This window comes from Salvelinus fontinalis, chromosome 25, assembly GCF_029448725.1.
Source record: "Salvelinus fontinalis isolate EN_2023a chromosome 25, ASM2944872v1, whole genome shotgun sequence".
Lineage (NCBI taxonomy): Eukaryota > Metazoa > Chordata > Actinopteri > Salmoniformes > Salmonidae > Salvelinus > Salvelinus fontinalis.
In genome coordinates, this window is record NC_074689.1 from 32662446 (window position 1) to 32677820 (window position 15375).

At 46.9% G+C, this 15375-nt stretch overlaps 1 protein-coding gene across 7 annotated transcripts in view; it reads left to right on the top strand.

Annotated features, from left to right (window-relative positions):
- atp8a2 (ATPase phospholipid transporting 8A2) overlaps positions 1–10486 on the top strand; it is a 70748-nt gene extending 60262 nt beyond the window's left edge. For all 7 annotated transcript variants that reach the window (XM_055881945.1, XM_055881943.1, XM_055881944.1 and 4 more), the window contains 6 exons: positions 96–152; positions 734–841; positions 4334–4422; positions 4908–5012; positions 9162–9256; positions 9369–10486. In XM_055881945.1, coding sequence (XP_055737920.1) covers positions 96–152; positions 734–841; positions 4334–4422; positions 4908–5012; positions 9162–9256; positions 9369–9463 — 549 coding nt within the window. In that variant the 3' untranslated portion in view covers positions 9464–10486. The remainder of the gene's footprint in view (positions 1–95; positions 153–733; positions 842–4333; positions 4423–4907; positions 5013–9161; positions 9257–9368) is intronic.
- The last annotated feature ends 4889 nt before the right edge of the window (positions 10487–15375 follow it).

Consider the following 15375-nt stretch of genomic DNA (forward strand, 5'->3'; position numbering starts at 1 on the left):
TATGGATGTTTATTATCTCTGCTGTCGTTTGTGAACTAACCCTCCTTCACGCTCTCTTTCTCGCTCTCTTTCTTGCTCTCTCTCTCTCTCTGCAGTATGTGGTAGTAACAGTGTGTTTAAAAGCTGGTATGGAAACCACTGCCTGGACCAGGGTAAGAGTCTGTTTCCCCTCTAATACACACTCCCACTTCACTAGCCCTATAGACTGCCTCTATGTACCCTGTTGACATATAGTACCACATGACTGGTAGCCTACAGGTTGACAGCTGACACTGTTGTGTACAGGTATAGGGGTAGGTGACAGTGTGGGGTATGCTAGTGTATAGAGATCAGCCCCCTACACACACACACACACACACACATACTCTCCTTGCCATGTGTTACAGCCATCTCAGGGCATTCCCACTCCAGGGACGGGGGTGAGGGGGGCGTTGACACCCCCCGTCCGTTCAGCTGTCCACACAACACCCCCCCCGGTAATGAAGCAGGGTCCCATAGGTATTCACACAGTGTCCCCTTACAGAGAGGGAGAGAGAGGGGGAAGGAGGGATAGACAAAGGAAAAGAGAGAGGGAGGGAAAGGGAACGAGACAGAGGGGGAGGGAAAGAGGAGGGGGACTCAGGGACAAGGTTGTCTATATTCAGTGTTTGTACATTAACTATGTGACCTCGCTCTATATTTCTCACCCCTTTTCCTTCCTCTTCCAACTCCCACCCCCTCTCCTTCCCTGTAGTTCTCCCACTTGGCAGTGTGGGGCAGTATGATTCTCTGGATGCTGTTCTTCACTGTCTACTCAGCTTTCTGGCCGTCCATCCCCATTGCTCCTGACATGCAGGGCCAGGCAAGTCTCCTCCTCTGATTCTTCTCATGGCTCAAGCTGTCTCTTCTGTTACTACTTACGACTGTAGTGAAGGAAGCCGTGTCTACAGAGTCCTGTTGGTTAGAAAAGCTGAGGTGCGCTGCAGAGGTGTGCGGTCAGCCCCAAAAAACCCAGCCTCAAACCAGGCTGTAAATATGTCCTAATAGGCCAGAAACCATGGCAGTTCTGTGGATGTGTTCTATATGGACTTAATGCTTTCCACCCCCCACCCCATACATGTGTCAGTCATTCTGGTAATAACCCCCCCCCCCCACACACACACACACGGCGCCTGGGCGGCTGGCCTTCTGGGTGTTCCATGTCAGCACTGCTGGAGCCCCTGGGAGATTTATGCCCTTCCAGCCCACTCTGCAGGCCCTCTGCACCTGCTGCGCGGTCACCCGAGCCCCAGGCTTTTACGGCCTGCTCTGGAGGTGTTGACTATAGTGTGCCGAGCTGGGCAGGGCTGGAGGAGGATGGGTGTGTGTATATGGGGGACCCCCTGATTGAGGGTCCCATGTTGGGTTTTTTAGGGGGCTAGGTACAGGGTGCAGTGGTACCCCAATGTGAAGGGAGACTGGGGGAGGGAGTCTCCGTCTCTTTCAGACCATTAATTCAATTTGTGTCAGAAATGAGGAATGTGAATAAACCCTGCAGCTGCTCCGTCCAACTGGGGAACTGGTGGAGACACTCACCCCTCCTCGCTCCCCGTCTCCAATCCCTCCATCAGCCCGCTCAGGAAACCCCATCACCTCCTTTCTCCTCCTCACTTCCCCCTGCTCTCTCACCCTTTCTCGTTCCCTGTATCTCTACAGTCATCTGCCCATAGGGGATGAATACTGGGCTATTCATTGAGTGCTTTGTGTTTACGCTTTAAATAATTGTGTTTGAGTTATGTTTGTGTGTGTGTGTTCGTGTGTGGCTGTTTGAGACCGTATTTGTGCGTGTGGGGTTTTTGACAAAGAATGTGTGTGTTTTTGGTGTGGTGTGTTTGTCTGAGACCGACAGTCTACCCTGTTGTCTGTGGGTGTTTGTCAAACTGTGTGTGTAGTCTGAGCTTCTCTGGGTGTGTTTCCAGCTGTCATTGGGACTGGCTCATAATGGTTTTCCGATTCAGTCCGGAGAATCCCCTTGGGAATGTCAGCTGTGTCCGGCCCAAATTATCTACCTCTGACCATCTCTGAACTACAGCCTCATAACAGGGACTAAGGGAACACTCTAATCTTACTATGAATGTAGCTAGCTAGCCAGTACAGCGTAGACTACAGCACAGTCAATGTCCACTTGTATGAATGTAGCTAGTATAGTAGAGAGATGGGCTTTGTTACCAGAAATATGTCGGGGCATATTCAGCAAACTGCTACTGGCATTTGGCGGAATTGGCTACCATGTAGAAAGACAAAGAGAGAGTTTGAAAAGAGGGGGAGAGCAGGCAGGGAGAGAGAGACTTCAGAGACGGAGAGACCGTAGTTTAGAGAGGGACGGAGAGACCGTGGTTTAGAGAGGGACGGAGAGACCGTGGTTTAGAGAGGGACGGAGAGACCGTGGTTTAGAGAGGGACGGAGAGACCGTGGTTTAGAGAGGGACGGAGAGACCGTGGTTTAGAGAGGGACGGAGAGACCGTGGTTTAGAGAGGGACGGAGAGACCGTGGTTTAGAGAGGGACGGAGAGACCGTGGTTTAGAGAGGGACGGAGAGACCGTGGTTTAGAGAGGGACGGAGAGACCGTGGTTTAGAGAGGGACGGAGAGACCGTGGTTTAGAGAGGGACGGAGAGACCGTGGTTTAGAGAGGGACGGAGAGACCGTGGTTTAGAGAGGGACGGAGAGACCGTGGTTTAGAGAGGGACGGAGAGACCGTGGTTTAGAGAGGGACGGAGAGACCGTGGTTTAGAGAGGGACGGAGAGACCGTGGTTTAGAGAGGGACGGAGAGACCGTGGTTTAGAGAGGGACGGAGAGACCGTGGTTTAGAGAGGGACGGAGAGACCGTGGTTTAGAGAGGGACGGAGAGACCGTGGTTTAGAGAGGGACGGAGAGACCGTGGTTTAGAGAGGGACGGAGAGACCGTGGTTTAGAGAGGGACGGAGAGACCGTGGTTTAGAGAGGGACGGAGAGACCGTGGTTTAGAGAGGGACGGAGAGACCGTGGTTTAGAGAGGGACGGAGAGACCGTGGTTTAGAGAGGGACGGAGAGACCGTGGTTTAGAGAGGGACGGAGAGACGGTGGTTTAGAGAGGGACGGAGAGACGGTGGTTTAGAGAGGGACGGAGAGACGGTGGTTTAGAGAGGGACGGTGGTTTAGAGAGGGACGGTGGTTTAGAGAGGGACGGTGGTTTAGAGAGAGACGGTGGTTTAGAGAGAGACGGTGGTTTAGAGAGGGACGGTGGTTTAGAGAGGGACGGTGGTTTAGAGAGAGACGGTGGTTTAGAGAGAGACGGTGGTTTAGAGAGAGACGGTGGTTTAGAGAGAGACGGTGGTTTAGAGAGAGACGGTGGTTTAGAGAGAGACGGTGGTTTAGAGAGAGACGGTGGTTTAGAGAGAGACGGTGGTTTAGAGAGAGACGGTGGTTTAGAGAGAGACGGTGGTTTAGAGAGAGACGGTGGTTTAGAGAGAGACGGTGGTTTAGAGAGAGACGGAGAGACGGTGGTTTAGAGAGGGACGGAGAGACGGTGGTTTAGAGAGGGACGGAGAGACGGTGGTTTAGAGAGGGACCGGTGGTTTAGAGAGGGACCGGTGGTTTAGAGAGGGACGGTGGTTTAGAGAGGGACGGTGGTTTAGAGAGAGACGGTGGTTTAGAGAGGGACGGTGGTTTAGAGAGGGACGGTGGTTTAGAGAGGGACGGTGGTTTAGAGAGAGACGGTGGTTTAGAGAGGGACGGTGGTTTAGAGAGGGACGGTGGTTTAGAGAGGGACGGTGGTTTAGAGAGGGACGGTGGTTTAGAGAGGGACGGTGGTTTAGAGAGGGACGGTGGTTTAGAGAGGGACGGTGGTTTAGAGAGGGACGGTGGTTTAGAGAGGGACGGTGGTTTAGAGAGGGACGGTGGTTTAGAGAGGGACGGTGGTTTAGAGAGGGACGGAGAGACGGTGGTTTAGAGGGGGACGGAGAGACGGTGGTTTAGAGGGGGACGGAGAGACGGTGGTTTAGAGGGGGACGGGGAGAGACGGTGGTTTAGAGGGGGACGGAGAGAGACGGTGGTTTAGAGGGGGACGGGGAGAGACGGTGGTTTAGAGGGGGACGGGGAGAGACGGTGGTTTAGAGGGGGACGGGGAGAGACGGTGGTCTAGAGGATGATTAACCCCTGGAGACAGACTCCTGGTTAGAGGTCAACGAGGCTGTCTGCAGATGGACAACAGAGGGTGGATACCCTGTGGAGTGTGTCTGTCTAACGTCTCTCTTGACGTGGCTGGAATGTGTTGTATGTCTCTCTCCTGGGTTCCTGGAGTGTTGTGTTGATGTTGTGTTGACGTTGTGTTGTAGGCTAGCAGAGTGATGCAGTGCTGGCACTTCTGGCTGGGGCTGGTCCTGGTGCCAGCAGCCTGTCTCCTCAAAGACTTTGCCTGGAACGCGTGAGTAGCACACTCACACTGCATAAATACCACTTAAATCAATGCATACATGCGTATGAACAGCAGTGGTTTTCACATTTCAATACGAACACATACACGTGTGAATAAGCACAGTCCTACTGTACCAAGATTTTGCGATTTCTGTGATTGCAGATTTTTTTGCAAAATCAACCATTCCCGCATATTATGCTAGGGCTTGCAAATTTGACCAATCATCGCACTATTACCGCATAAAACGGTCAAATTACTGCATAAAACTGTCTGAACACCACACTACAAAAAGTGGGCTCGCAATTTTAACCAATCAGCACACTTTCACCACATATAATGGTTCAGTCAAGCCACACGTCAACAAATATTATTTCACTGACAGAAAAGGTTAGCAATTTGCGATGCCAAAGAAATCAAGCATTTTTGCCTGCAGATAACACCAAAAATAACGGTGAAATCCTGACTAGCAACATAATCCTGTGAATGTGCTGTAGGGGTCGTCGCACTGTGAAGAAGTCTCTTCTGGAAGAGGTTCAGGAGCTGGAGGCCAGGGCTGTAGACCCAGGGGCCGCCGTGCTCCGAGACGCCAGCGGACGCAGGTCAGACTCACGCACACACACACACACACACACACTGCATCAAGGGATCACAGTTGGGGAGGGGGGGGGGGGGGGCACAGATCTTACTGCGACATCGTTCATGTCATTTTCGTAGCATATCCATGTGAGGTAATGATAATTCCTTGGACTGAGGGGTCTCCCCATTTAAAGATTTTGTTACAAAGTCTGTAAGATTGATGTGTTTATTTAGATTTATGTCCCAGTGTTTTAATGTCTAGCGTATACCACATATGAGAGTGATGTAACCATGGCCAGCTAACCTGTTGGTAACATGGTTGACCCATCCACAGGGCCAAAGCCAACCCTGAGGTCCCCTAGCCCCAGAGCTCAGGGCACAGACACAGACACAGGTAGCACCTTGGCTTGGTTTGACCTGGCTCACTGTGTGAACTCTGACCTGTGTGTCTGCTCCTGCTCCGCAAGACTCCTCCCCCGTCTCTCTCACTGCATCCTACTCTCACTCAGTCACTCACCCACCTCAGCACTCATGTTTCATCATATCTCTTTCTTTTCCTTCCCCATCTTCTTTTTCCTATCTCTCCATCTGATTGTGTCGAGTCAGGAAGTGGACAGGTTTGCACTGCTGTAAGGACTGAGTGTGCTGTAGCCTCTGTGGTTGTGTGTTAGTTTGCCGTTTGTGTGTGTGTTTGTTTTGTATCGTGGGTTGTAGTCAGTATATCGATCATAAGATAAGGATTAGAACCATTCAGGGTTGATCATGTTAGAAGGGGCTTTAAAAGATTGGAGGTATTTGGCCATATTAGGTTGAGGAATGGAGTGGGAGATGGAAGACTGAGGTTTGGCCATTTGAGAGGTGGTTGTGTGGGATATTGGCTGTGGATGGGGCTCTTTGGTGGGCTTTGGGCAGGAACAATAGTCCTCAATCATCCAGTGAGACGGCTGGGCCAACAGTCCAGAACCGAGAACTGGCTCGGACAGAGGTGGGCTGGGGAGGTGCTTGGGGACAGGGAGGGGAGGCAGGGCGTTGTTTTTGGACGGATGGGTGCACACAGCCTTCCCTAGCCTCGAGGTGAGGGCCTGGGCTGAACCTTCTCCCAGACATGGGTAGGAACCCCCAGCGACGACCATGGAAAGCATTGAGGAGTTTGAGAGGCACAGAGGAGAAACGCACACATCTGTATTTGTATTTCATAACGGGAGAGGGTTGGGACGAGGATGGGAAAGGTAGAGGACCAACGTTTCTCTGGGGAAGTAATTAGATGTGGAGCGTACTTGGACTGTTTGGAGTCTCACTCCCCTTTCAGACAGCGACACTACAGGGGCGACGTGTGATGGATTCAGTCATGGCTTTACAGATGTGCTATTTATATATTTATTTTTTAGTCTTTCAATTTGTTCTTCATTCATTCACCTTGTCATCCATTTAGCAGACCTAATTTTCTTTGGCGAATGATACGGTTGCAAAACTTCATAACGGTTTTTCAGGCTTTGCCAAACACACCAGGTCTAAGTTCCCTGTGGTACCATAAAGAATAGATCCATGCTGCTTGCTCAGAAGTGTAACCTTGGGGAGGCTGGCCTGGGTCCACACACTCTGTGGATCGGATCAGGGCCCCTGCCCCAGTGCCAGGGAAACCCCTCATGTGATTTAATGCTTCATTTAGAGAAGTAACCTAATGTGTTCCACAGCGGAATCAGACAATATGGGAAGAATTCTGTAAAAGCATTCTGTTAGAAGGAAACATTCTGTTCTGTTTGGATACTGACTGTTAACAGAATGTTTAGCATTGCCATTAGTGAGGAGGAGGATTGAGAGAGAGAGAGAGAGAGAGGAAGGCTGGGGGATGTATGCGGGTCTGTCTGTGTGAATTTGCACATGTTTGCGTGAATGTTTAGAGTAGAGGAGGGATGACTGTTTGTCCTGGAAAACAGAGGGTGTAGTCTTCCTCTGGAGAGAGAGCAGGAGGAATGAGGGGGGGCTTAACATGGCTGTCTGTTTGCCCTGCAGTCACATAATGAGATGGGATTGGATTAACTGAATGTCAATCTGCTCTTCAGTACCAGCCAAGACATATGCCCAGCCCCCTAGCCCCTACCCTCCCAGGTATGGCTCTGGTAGTCACATCAAGAAGTTGTCTTGTCTTGGTGTAAGGTCTAGGCAGGGGTTGACTTCTATCATACTAAAAGGACTCGGCTATTTACATGGACATTTTAGTCATTTAGCAGAAACTCTTATCCAGAGAGACTTACAACTAGTGCAATTAATCTGAAGACAACAACACATCACAGTTGTACATTTTCCCTCCTTTCCTTTATCAGCAAAGTCCGTGTTAGTGGGAAAGACAAGTGCCTATGCCATGTCCTAATAGTACAAAATGATCTCCTCTTCTCACTTCCTTGTTCCTTTCCTTCAAGACCTCAGATCTGCAGGTCTTCAAGGTGTAAGCAATAGGGTGGACTATCAATTGTTTTCACCTATATGTGTTTATAAAGGGAAGGAAATCATAACCTGGTCCCAGATCTGTTTGTGCTCTTGCCAAAGGTTGTCATTGGCATGAGAATGAGTGACAAGGAGTTGGCATGATAGCACAGACAGGGTGACATGGGCGTGTAACGCCCATGTTTGTAAATTTTGTTTGTACAATGTTTGTAAATTGTATGAGTGGACTTGACAGAAAGTAGCAAAATATGAATGTAGATTTTTTTTTTTTTGCACACATTCAGTAAAAATTTGGGATTACATAAAAACAGTTTGATTGCATAATTTCTTTACATTTTTTATTTATTTGCCAAGTATATTATTTATTTGATGACATCCTCAAATTAATTGTGAGAGCCTATAATATAATTTCCCTCAAATGCAGTTTTGGAGCGAAATGCAATAATAAATAGTCAAGATAGGCAGAGTAGGCACTTTCAACAATGAGACCAACGTTGAGGAAGGTGGTATGACTATTTCTTTCACACACACCTCATTGGCTAGGTTAGCTAGCTAGCTAACGCGCCACATCTAGCACAAGCTCACTACTAAACTGACCTGGCAATCCTACTATCGTGGACACTTGTCTCCAAGCAGCATTTTTTGTGTTTATGTCCCTGTAGCTGTCAGCAGTTGTGTCAAAAAGACACGGTTTTGAGGATACTGCGAAAATGATTCTCTCCTCCATGTGTCCAACCGCATGCGACCATTTGCAAAAGGTACCTGCATCAGTATAGTTGCCTAGCTGCGCAAAATGTTATGCAGCAGTGATAAAATGACGCAGTCGGTGTGTTCGAAGCGTAACTCTAGCGCTTCAAACACACCGACAACGGCCTTGCGCAAAATAGTTCGCAGTATCATCTGGATATGTATGCGACAAAAGTTCAACATTCACCTTCTGCTACCATTTCTGTCAATCCGTTGACGCATACAGTTTGCTCAACGGATTGACATGTCGCACACGGCTAGTCAAACGCCAAACTCTTCATTGAGATGTACTGAAACATCAATCCATGGGCGAGTCGATGCCACATGTTCAATTGTGCTGAAATCAAAATGAAGGAAAAGTTATCTTTCAAACTCTGCAGGTTATGGTGTGAAATAGGCTTTTAGAAGGGCTGTCTTTATTTTATTACTTTGGTGTGCTTATCAATGCATGAGCACCTTTTCTTCCCACTCCTATCGATTAAAATAATTGTAGTAGTAGTCATACAGAAGTTTCAAATGCTTCCTCGCATTACTAATAATGTGTTTAGGTATTTTAACATAAAAAGAAATTAACACAAAAACACCTTTTTGATTAATAAAATATTGAATCAGTCTTCTTCCTGAAATGATGGGAATGATGATGCAATCTTTGTAAGAGGGAGGGAATCTGATTTACTTTGGTCCTCAACTCACGGCTCAGACACTTCATTCATGATAAATGGAGTTAGCCCCGAGTTAGCCTGCCACAGAGCAGGTTAGTTCTGAAGGATTCGTTGCCATAGAAATTGACCTGACTAAAAGGTGATCCACAGTCGTACGACTGGTTATCCCTCAGAGTTGTACTTCCACCTGTTGTGTTGGTTGTGTTAACCTGTCATAGAGATATAGAGATTTTCCCTGTGATTGGTGCTGTAACCTGTCAATCAGTGGCTGTGTATTCTGTGATTGGTTGACTTACCTGTCCGTCTCTTCTCCTCCAGTCTGAACGAGCGTGCCCACCTGTTGACCCGGGTCTTTAGGAAAACACCCTCCAACGTGGGCCGCAAAAACTCTGTGCAGCAGAGCAACGTGTCCCGTGAGTATCCCTATCCTTGTCCCAGCCTTGGATTTACTTCTATGTAGGTTGGTAAACATACAGTGGTGTACTTACTGTACCTGTCCCTCTCCCCCCCTCTTCTTCTCTCTAGATGGCTATGCCTTCTCCCAGGAGGAACATGGGGTGGTGTCTCAGTCACAGGTGTGTCGATCCTACGATACCACCCGCCAACGGCCCAGCATCTAGCCCCTCCCACTGCCCCGCCCTCAGCCCACCTGGCTACGGGGTGCTTGGCAACAGTTGCCAAGGTGGCCACAACGGTTGCCAAGGCAACAGTGGAGACAGACTATGCTGAGTGACCGACCCTGCTGTGGCCTTACTGGAACTTATACTGACTTTGACCCCTGGAGATCATTGCTAGGCATGGAACACTGACTAAAGGGAAGGGACCAGACCCGTCTATACTGTCCAACCTGGTCTCCGCTCTACACATATATATATCTCCGCTCTCCGCTTCGCTATATATATATATATATATATAGAGCAGACACACAGGCATGAGTAATCACAACCACACAAACAGACATAATAAATCAACCACAGACTAATGTGTATCTAATCATAGCATGGACTGGGTTTAGTTTATGCACCTGTGCGTCTTTGTCCGTGTGCATGGCTGTGCTTCTGAATGTATCTGCCCTTCTGTCTGTCTGTCTGTGTGTGTGCGTGTGTGTGCTGCTCGCGTGTGTGTGGTGTGTGTGACCGTGTCCACACTCCCTCACATCTCCCTCTCCTGAGCAGGGGTTTAACTCATCCGTCATCACCGTGGCCATGGGAGAAAGGGAGGAAGAGGAGGGGGGCACTTTAACATAAACACCAAACACACACTGGCCTAGGAGGGATTCCTCTCAGAGAGCTGAAGAGGGGGATTGGAGAGGAGGGGCCACCCTGTAGACCTCCATCAGCTTCTTTAACTCTTATTCTCCCTTTCACTATTCTATCTCTCTGCGTTTCTCTCTCACTCTTGCTCTCTCTGGATCAGTGACCTCCTCGTCTCTCTCCCCCTCATCTGCGGCACGTCTCCTCTTCCTGCTCGGTTGAATCTATTTTCCCTTGTATTCCGCCACTGCTGTGATTCCTGCCTGTCGCCCCAGGATGCCGAGTTAGCAGCAGCCTGGCTTGTAGTGCTTCCTCTGTTTGTTGGGTTCTCAATTCATCTATGGACTTATTCTTTGTTGAATAAAATGGACTTGTGTCTCTGTCTTTTAATGCCTGTGTTTGTTCTCCCTTTCTCCGGGCTATACACTATACTACCCACTATCATTTACCTGGAGTTATTATTGATGATGTTAACTAATAACAGGTGCTACATATATACACTACCTTTCAAAAGTTTGGGGTCACTTAGAAATGTCCTTGTTTTTGAAAGAAAGGCAACATTTTTGTCCATTAAAATAACATCAAATTGATCAGAAATACAGTGTAGAAATTGTTAATGTTGTAAATGACTATTGTAGCTGGAAATGGCATTTTTTTAATTTATGGAATATCTACATAGGTGTACTGAGGCCCATTATCAGCAACCATCACTCCTGTGTTCCAATGGTATGTTGTGTTAGCCTTTTAAAATGATAAACTTGGATTAGCTAATTGATCATTAGAAAACCCTTTTGCAATTAACAACAAACAAAGAACTTTCTTCTGAAACTCGTCAGTCTTTTCTTGTTCTGAGAAATGAAGGTTATTCCATGTGAGAAATTGCCAAGAAACTGAAAATCTTATACAACGCTGTGTACTACTCTCTTCACAGAACAGCGCAAACTGGCTCTAACCAGAATAAAAAGAGGAGTGGGAGGCCCCAGTGCACAACTGAGCACGAGGACAAGTACATTAGAGTGTCTAGTTTGAGAGACAGATGCCTCACGAGTCCTCAACTGGCAGCTTCATTAAATAGTACCCGCAAAACACCAGTCTCAAAGTCAACAGTGAAGAGGTGACTCCGGGATGCTGGCCTTCTAGGCAGAGTTGCAAAGAAAAAGCCATGACTCAGATTGGCCAATAAAAAGAAAAGATTAAGATGGGCAAAAAAACACAGACACTGGACAGAGGAAGATTGGAAAAAGGTGTTATGGACAGACTAATCTAAGTTTGAGGCGTTCGGATCACAAAGAAGAACATTCGTGAGACGCAGAAAACATTTAAAGATGCTGGAGGAGTGCTTGACACCATCTGTCAAGTGTAACGGATTTGAAATGGCTAGCTAGTTAGCAGTGGTGCACGCTAATAGCCTTTCAATCGGTGGCGTCACTTGCTCTGAGACCTTGAAGTAGTGGTTCCCCTTGCTCTGCAAGGGCCGTGGCTTTTGTGGAGCGATGGGTAACGATGCTTCGTGGGTGACTGTTGTTGTGTGCAGAGGGTCCCTGGTTCGCGCCCGGATCGGGGCGAGGGAATGGACTGAAGTTAAACTGTTACACAAGCACGGTGGAGGCAATGTGATGGTCTGGAGATGCTTTGGTGATGGTAAAGTGGGAGATTTGTACAGGGTGAAATGGATCTTGAAGAAGGAAGGCTATCACTCCATTTTGCAACGCCATGCCCAGTGGATGGCGCTTAATTGGAGCCAATTTCCTCCTTTAACAGGACAATGACCCAAAGCACAGCTCCAAACTATGCAATAACTATTTAGGGAAGAAGCAGTCAGCTGGTATTCTGTGGAGTGGCCAGCACAGTCACCGGATCTCAACCCTATTGAGCTGTTGTGGGAGCAGCTTGACCGTATGGTATGTAAGAAGTGCCCATCAAGCCAATCCAACTTGTGGGAGGTTCTTCAGGAAGCATGGGGTGAAATCTCTTCAGATCACCTCAACAAATTGACAACTAGAATGTCAAAGGTTTGCAAGGCTGTAATTTCTGCAAATTGAGGATTCTTTAACGAAAGCAAAGTTTGAAGGACACAATTATTATTTCAATTAAAAATCAATATTTATAACCTTGTCAACGTCGTGACTATTTCCTATTCATTTTGCAACTCATTTCATGTATGTTTTCAAGGAAAACAAGGACATTTCAAAGTGACTCCAAACTTTTGAACAATCGTGTACTTCAATGGAATTCCAGTTCAACTCCATCAATAAGCAGCAGTATATTGGAAATTCCGCATAGATAACATTTCAATAAATATTCTGTAGAATGTGTGTGTTGTTGCTTCCAACCCGGTGTGTTGTGGTCTGTGTGAAAGCAGTGTCTGCCAAATCTGTGTTAAGGACACGTAAAGGCAGGAATGCAAAGGTCAGGGGAATTTACTCCAATGCGTGAAGAAAAGGCACAATTGAATGGTCTAATGCAAGATAGATTAGCAGTTCAGGTTTAGGGAACTTAATCAATGAGAACATTGAGAAAGAGAGTAGGGTCAGTAAATACACACTCAAAGTGAATGAAGGCTGAAAACTTGTTGGAGGAGAACACGAGATGAACAGTCAAAATAGTAAACAAACGGACAGTTTCACAGAAAGATGGTATACATTTACTCCAAATTAATGTGATGAATCTACATTATAGTTGTAAACTGTGAATACGCTACAAGCCAGACATGACCCGTTAGCAATTCCATATAACTTCCGTTCCTGATCAGCATGGGGTTCCCACACCCACCTTCCTGGACGTCTCCAAGCATCCAGCCCAGCTCCAACCTGCAGCCGCTCGTCTCCAATGTGGGGAATCAATTTCTTCTCCCTAGTAGGAGCCTTAGATCCATTTAATCTCTCTCTCTCCACCTACACTTCCCCACCCCACATCCTTAGTCCCCCCTGGTTTCCATAGAGATGTGCCAAGAACACACCTCCACCCTTCAATGTTGTGATGTAAAAATATTGTCAAAATGTATTACTCAGAATAAAAAAGGTCTTACCGGACATTATTAAGCAGGATTCCTAAGATATGTTATATTGATATATCTCAAGTCATATTATATTGATATATACAGTGGGGAGAACAAGTATTTGATACACTGCCGATTTTGCAGGTTTTCCTACTTACAAAGCATGTAGAGGTCTGTAATTTTTATCATAGGTACACTTCAACAAAAATCCAGAAAATCACATTGTATGATTTTTAAGTAATTCATTTGCATTTTATTGCATGACATAAGTATTTGATACATCAGAAAAGCAGAACTTAATATTTGGTACAGAAACCTTTGTTTGCAATTACAGAGATCATACGTTTCCTGTAGTTCTTGACCAGGTTTGCACACACCGCAGCAGGGATTTTGGCCCACTCCACCATATGTAACGGATGTGAAATGGCTAGCTAGTTAGCGGTGGTGCACGCCATTAGCCTTTCAATCGGTTACGTCACTTGCTCTGAGACCTTGAAGTAGTGGTTCCCCTTGCTCTGTGGAGCGATGGGTAACGACGTCGTTAGTCCCCCCTGGGTGTCAGTTGTTGATGTGTGCAGAGGGTCCCTGGTTCGAGCCCGGGTATGGGCGAGGGGACGGACGTAAAGTTATACTGTTACACATACAGACCTTCTCCAGATCCTTCAGGTTTCGGGGCTGTCGCTGGGCAATACGGACTTTCAGCTCCCTCCAAAGATTTTCTATTGGGTTCAGGTCTGGAGACTGGCTAGGCCACTCCAGGACCTTGAGATGCTTCTTACGGAGCCACTCCTTAGTTGCCCTGGCTGTGTGTTTCGGGTCGTTGTCATGCTGGTGTTTCGGGTCGTTGTCAGACCCAGCCACGACCCATCTTCAATGCTCTTACTGAGGGAAGGAGGTTGTTGGCCAAGATCTTGCGATACATGGCCCCATCCATCCTCCCCTCAATATGGTGCAGTCGTCCTGTCCCCTTTGCAGAAAAGCATCCCCAAAGAATGATGTTTCCACCTCCATGCTTCACGGTTGGGATGGTGTTCTTGGGGTTGTACTCATCCTTCTTCTTCCTCCAAACACGGCGAGTGGAGTTTAGACCAAAAAGCTCTATTTTTGTCTCATCAGACCACATGACCTTCTCCCATTCCTCCTCTGGATCATCCAGATGGTCATTGGCAAACTTCAGACGGGCCTGGACATGCGCTGGCTTGAGCAGGGGGACCTTGCGTGTGCTGCAGGATTTTAATCCATGATGGCGTAGTGTGTTACTAATAGTTTTCTTTGAGACTGTTGTCCCAGCTCTCTTCAGGTCATTGACCAGGTCCTACCGTGTAGTTCTGGGCTGATCCCTCACCTTCCTCATGATCATTGTTGCCCCACGAGATGAGATCTTGCATGGAGCCCCAGACCGAGGGTGATTGACCGTCATCTTCAACTTCTTCCATTTTCTAATAATTGCACCAACAGTTGTTGCCTTCTCACCAAGCTGCTTGCCTATTGTCCTGTAGCCCATTCCAGCCTTGTGCAGGTCTACTATTTTATCCCTGATGTCCTTACACAGCTCTCTGGTCTTGGCCATTGTGGAGAGGTTGGAGTCTGTTTGATTGAGTGTGTGGAAAGGTGTCTTTTATACAGGTAATGAGTGGAGAACAGGAGGGCTTCTTAAAGAAAAACGAACAGGTCTGTGAGAGCCGGAATTCTTACTGGTTGGTAGGTGATCAAATACTTATGTCATGCAATAAAATGCAAATTAATTACTTAAAAATCATACAATGTGATTTCCTGGATATTTGTTTTAGATTCCGTCTCTCACAGTTGAAGTGATAAATGATATGATTCTCACAGTTGAAGTGATAAATGATATGATAAAAATTACAGACCTCTACATGCTTTGTAAGTAGGAAAACCTGCAAAATTGGCAGTGTATCAAATACTTGTTCTCCCCACTGTATCTTAAGATATATTGGAGACATTAGACAACTACTGTAAATAATGGGAAACTATGAGAATGCAAGGAAAATAGGTTTAATCTTTAGAGCAGATTTTGAGAAAGTATTTGATACAGTACATCTAAAATCTCCGGAGAATCTCTAACAAAATATGTAAAAGTAATGTACAACAATCCTTCACGTAAGATAATAAATAAGGGTAACTTCTCTGAGAACTTTGAATTTTCAAGAGCAGTATAACAAGTTTTTTTATTTAACCAGGAAAACCCCATTGAGACCCAGAGTCTCTTTTTCAAGGGAGACCTGGCCAAGAAGACAGCACCAATCAATATATTACAGGA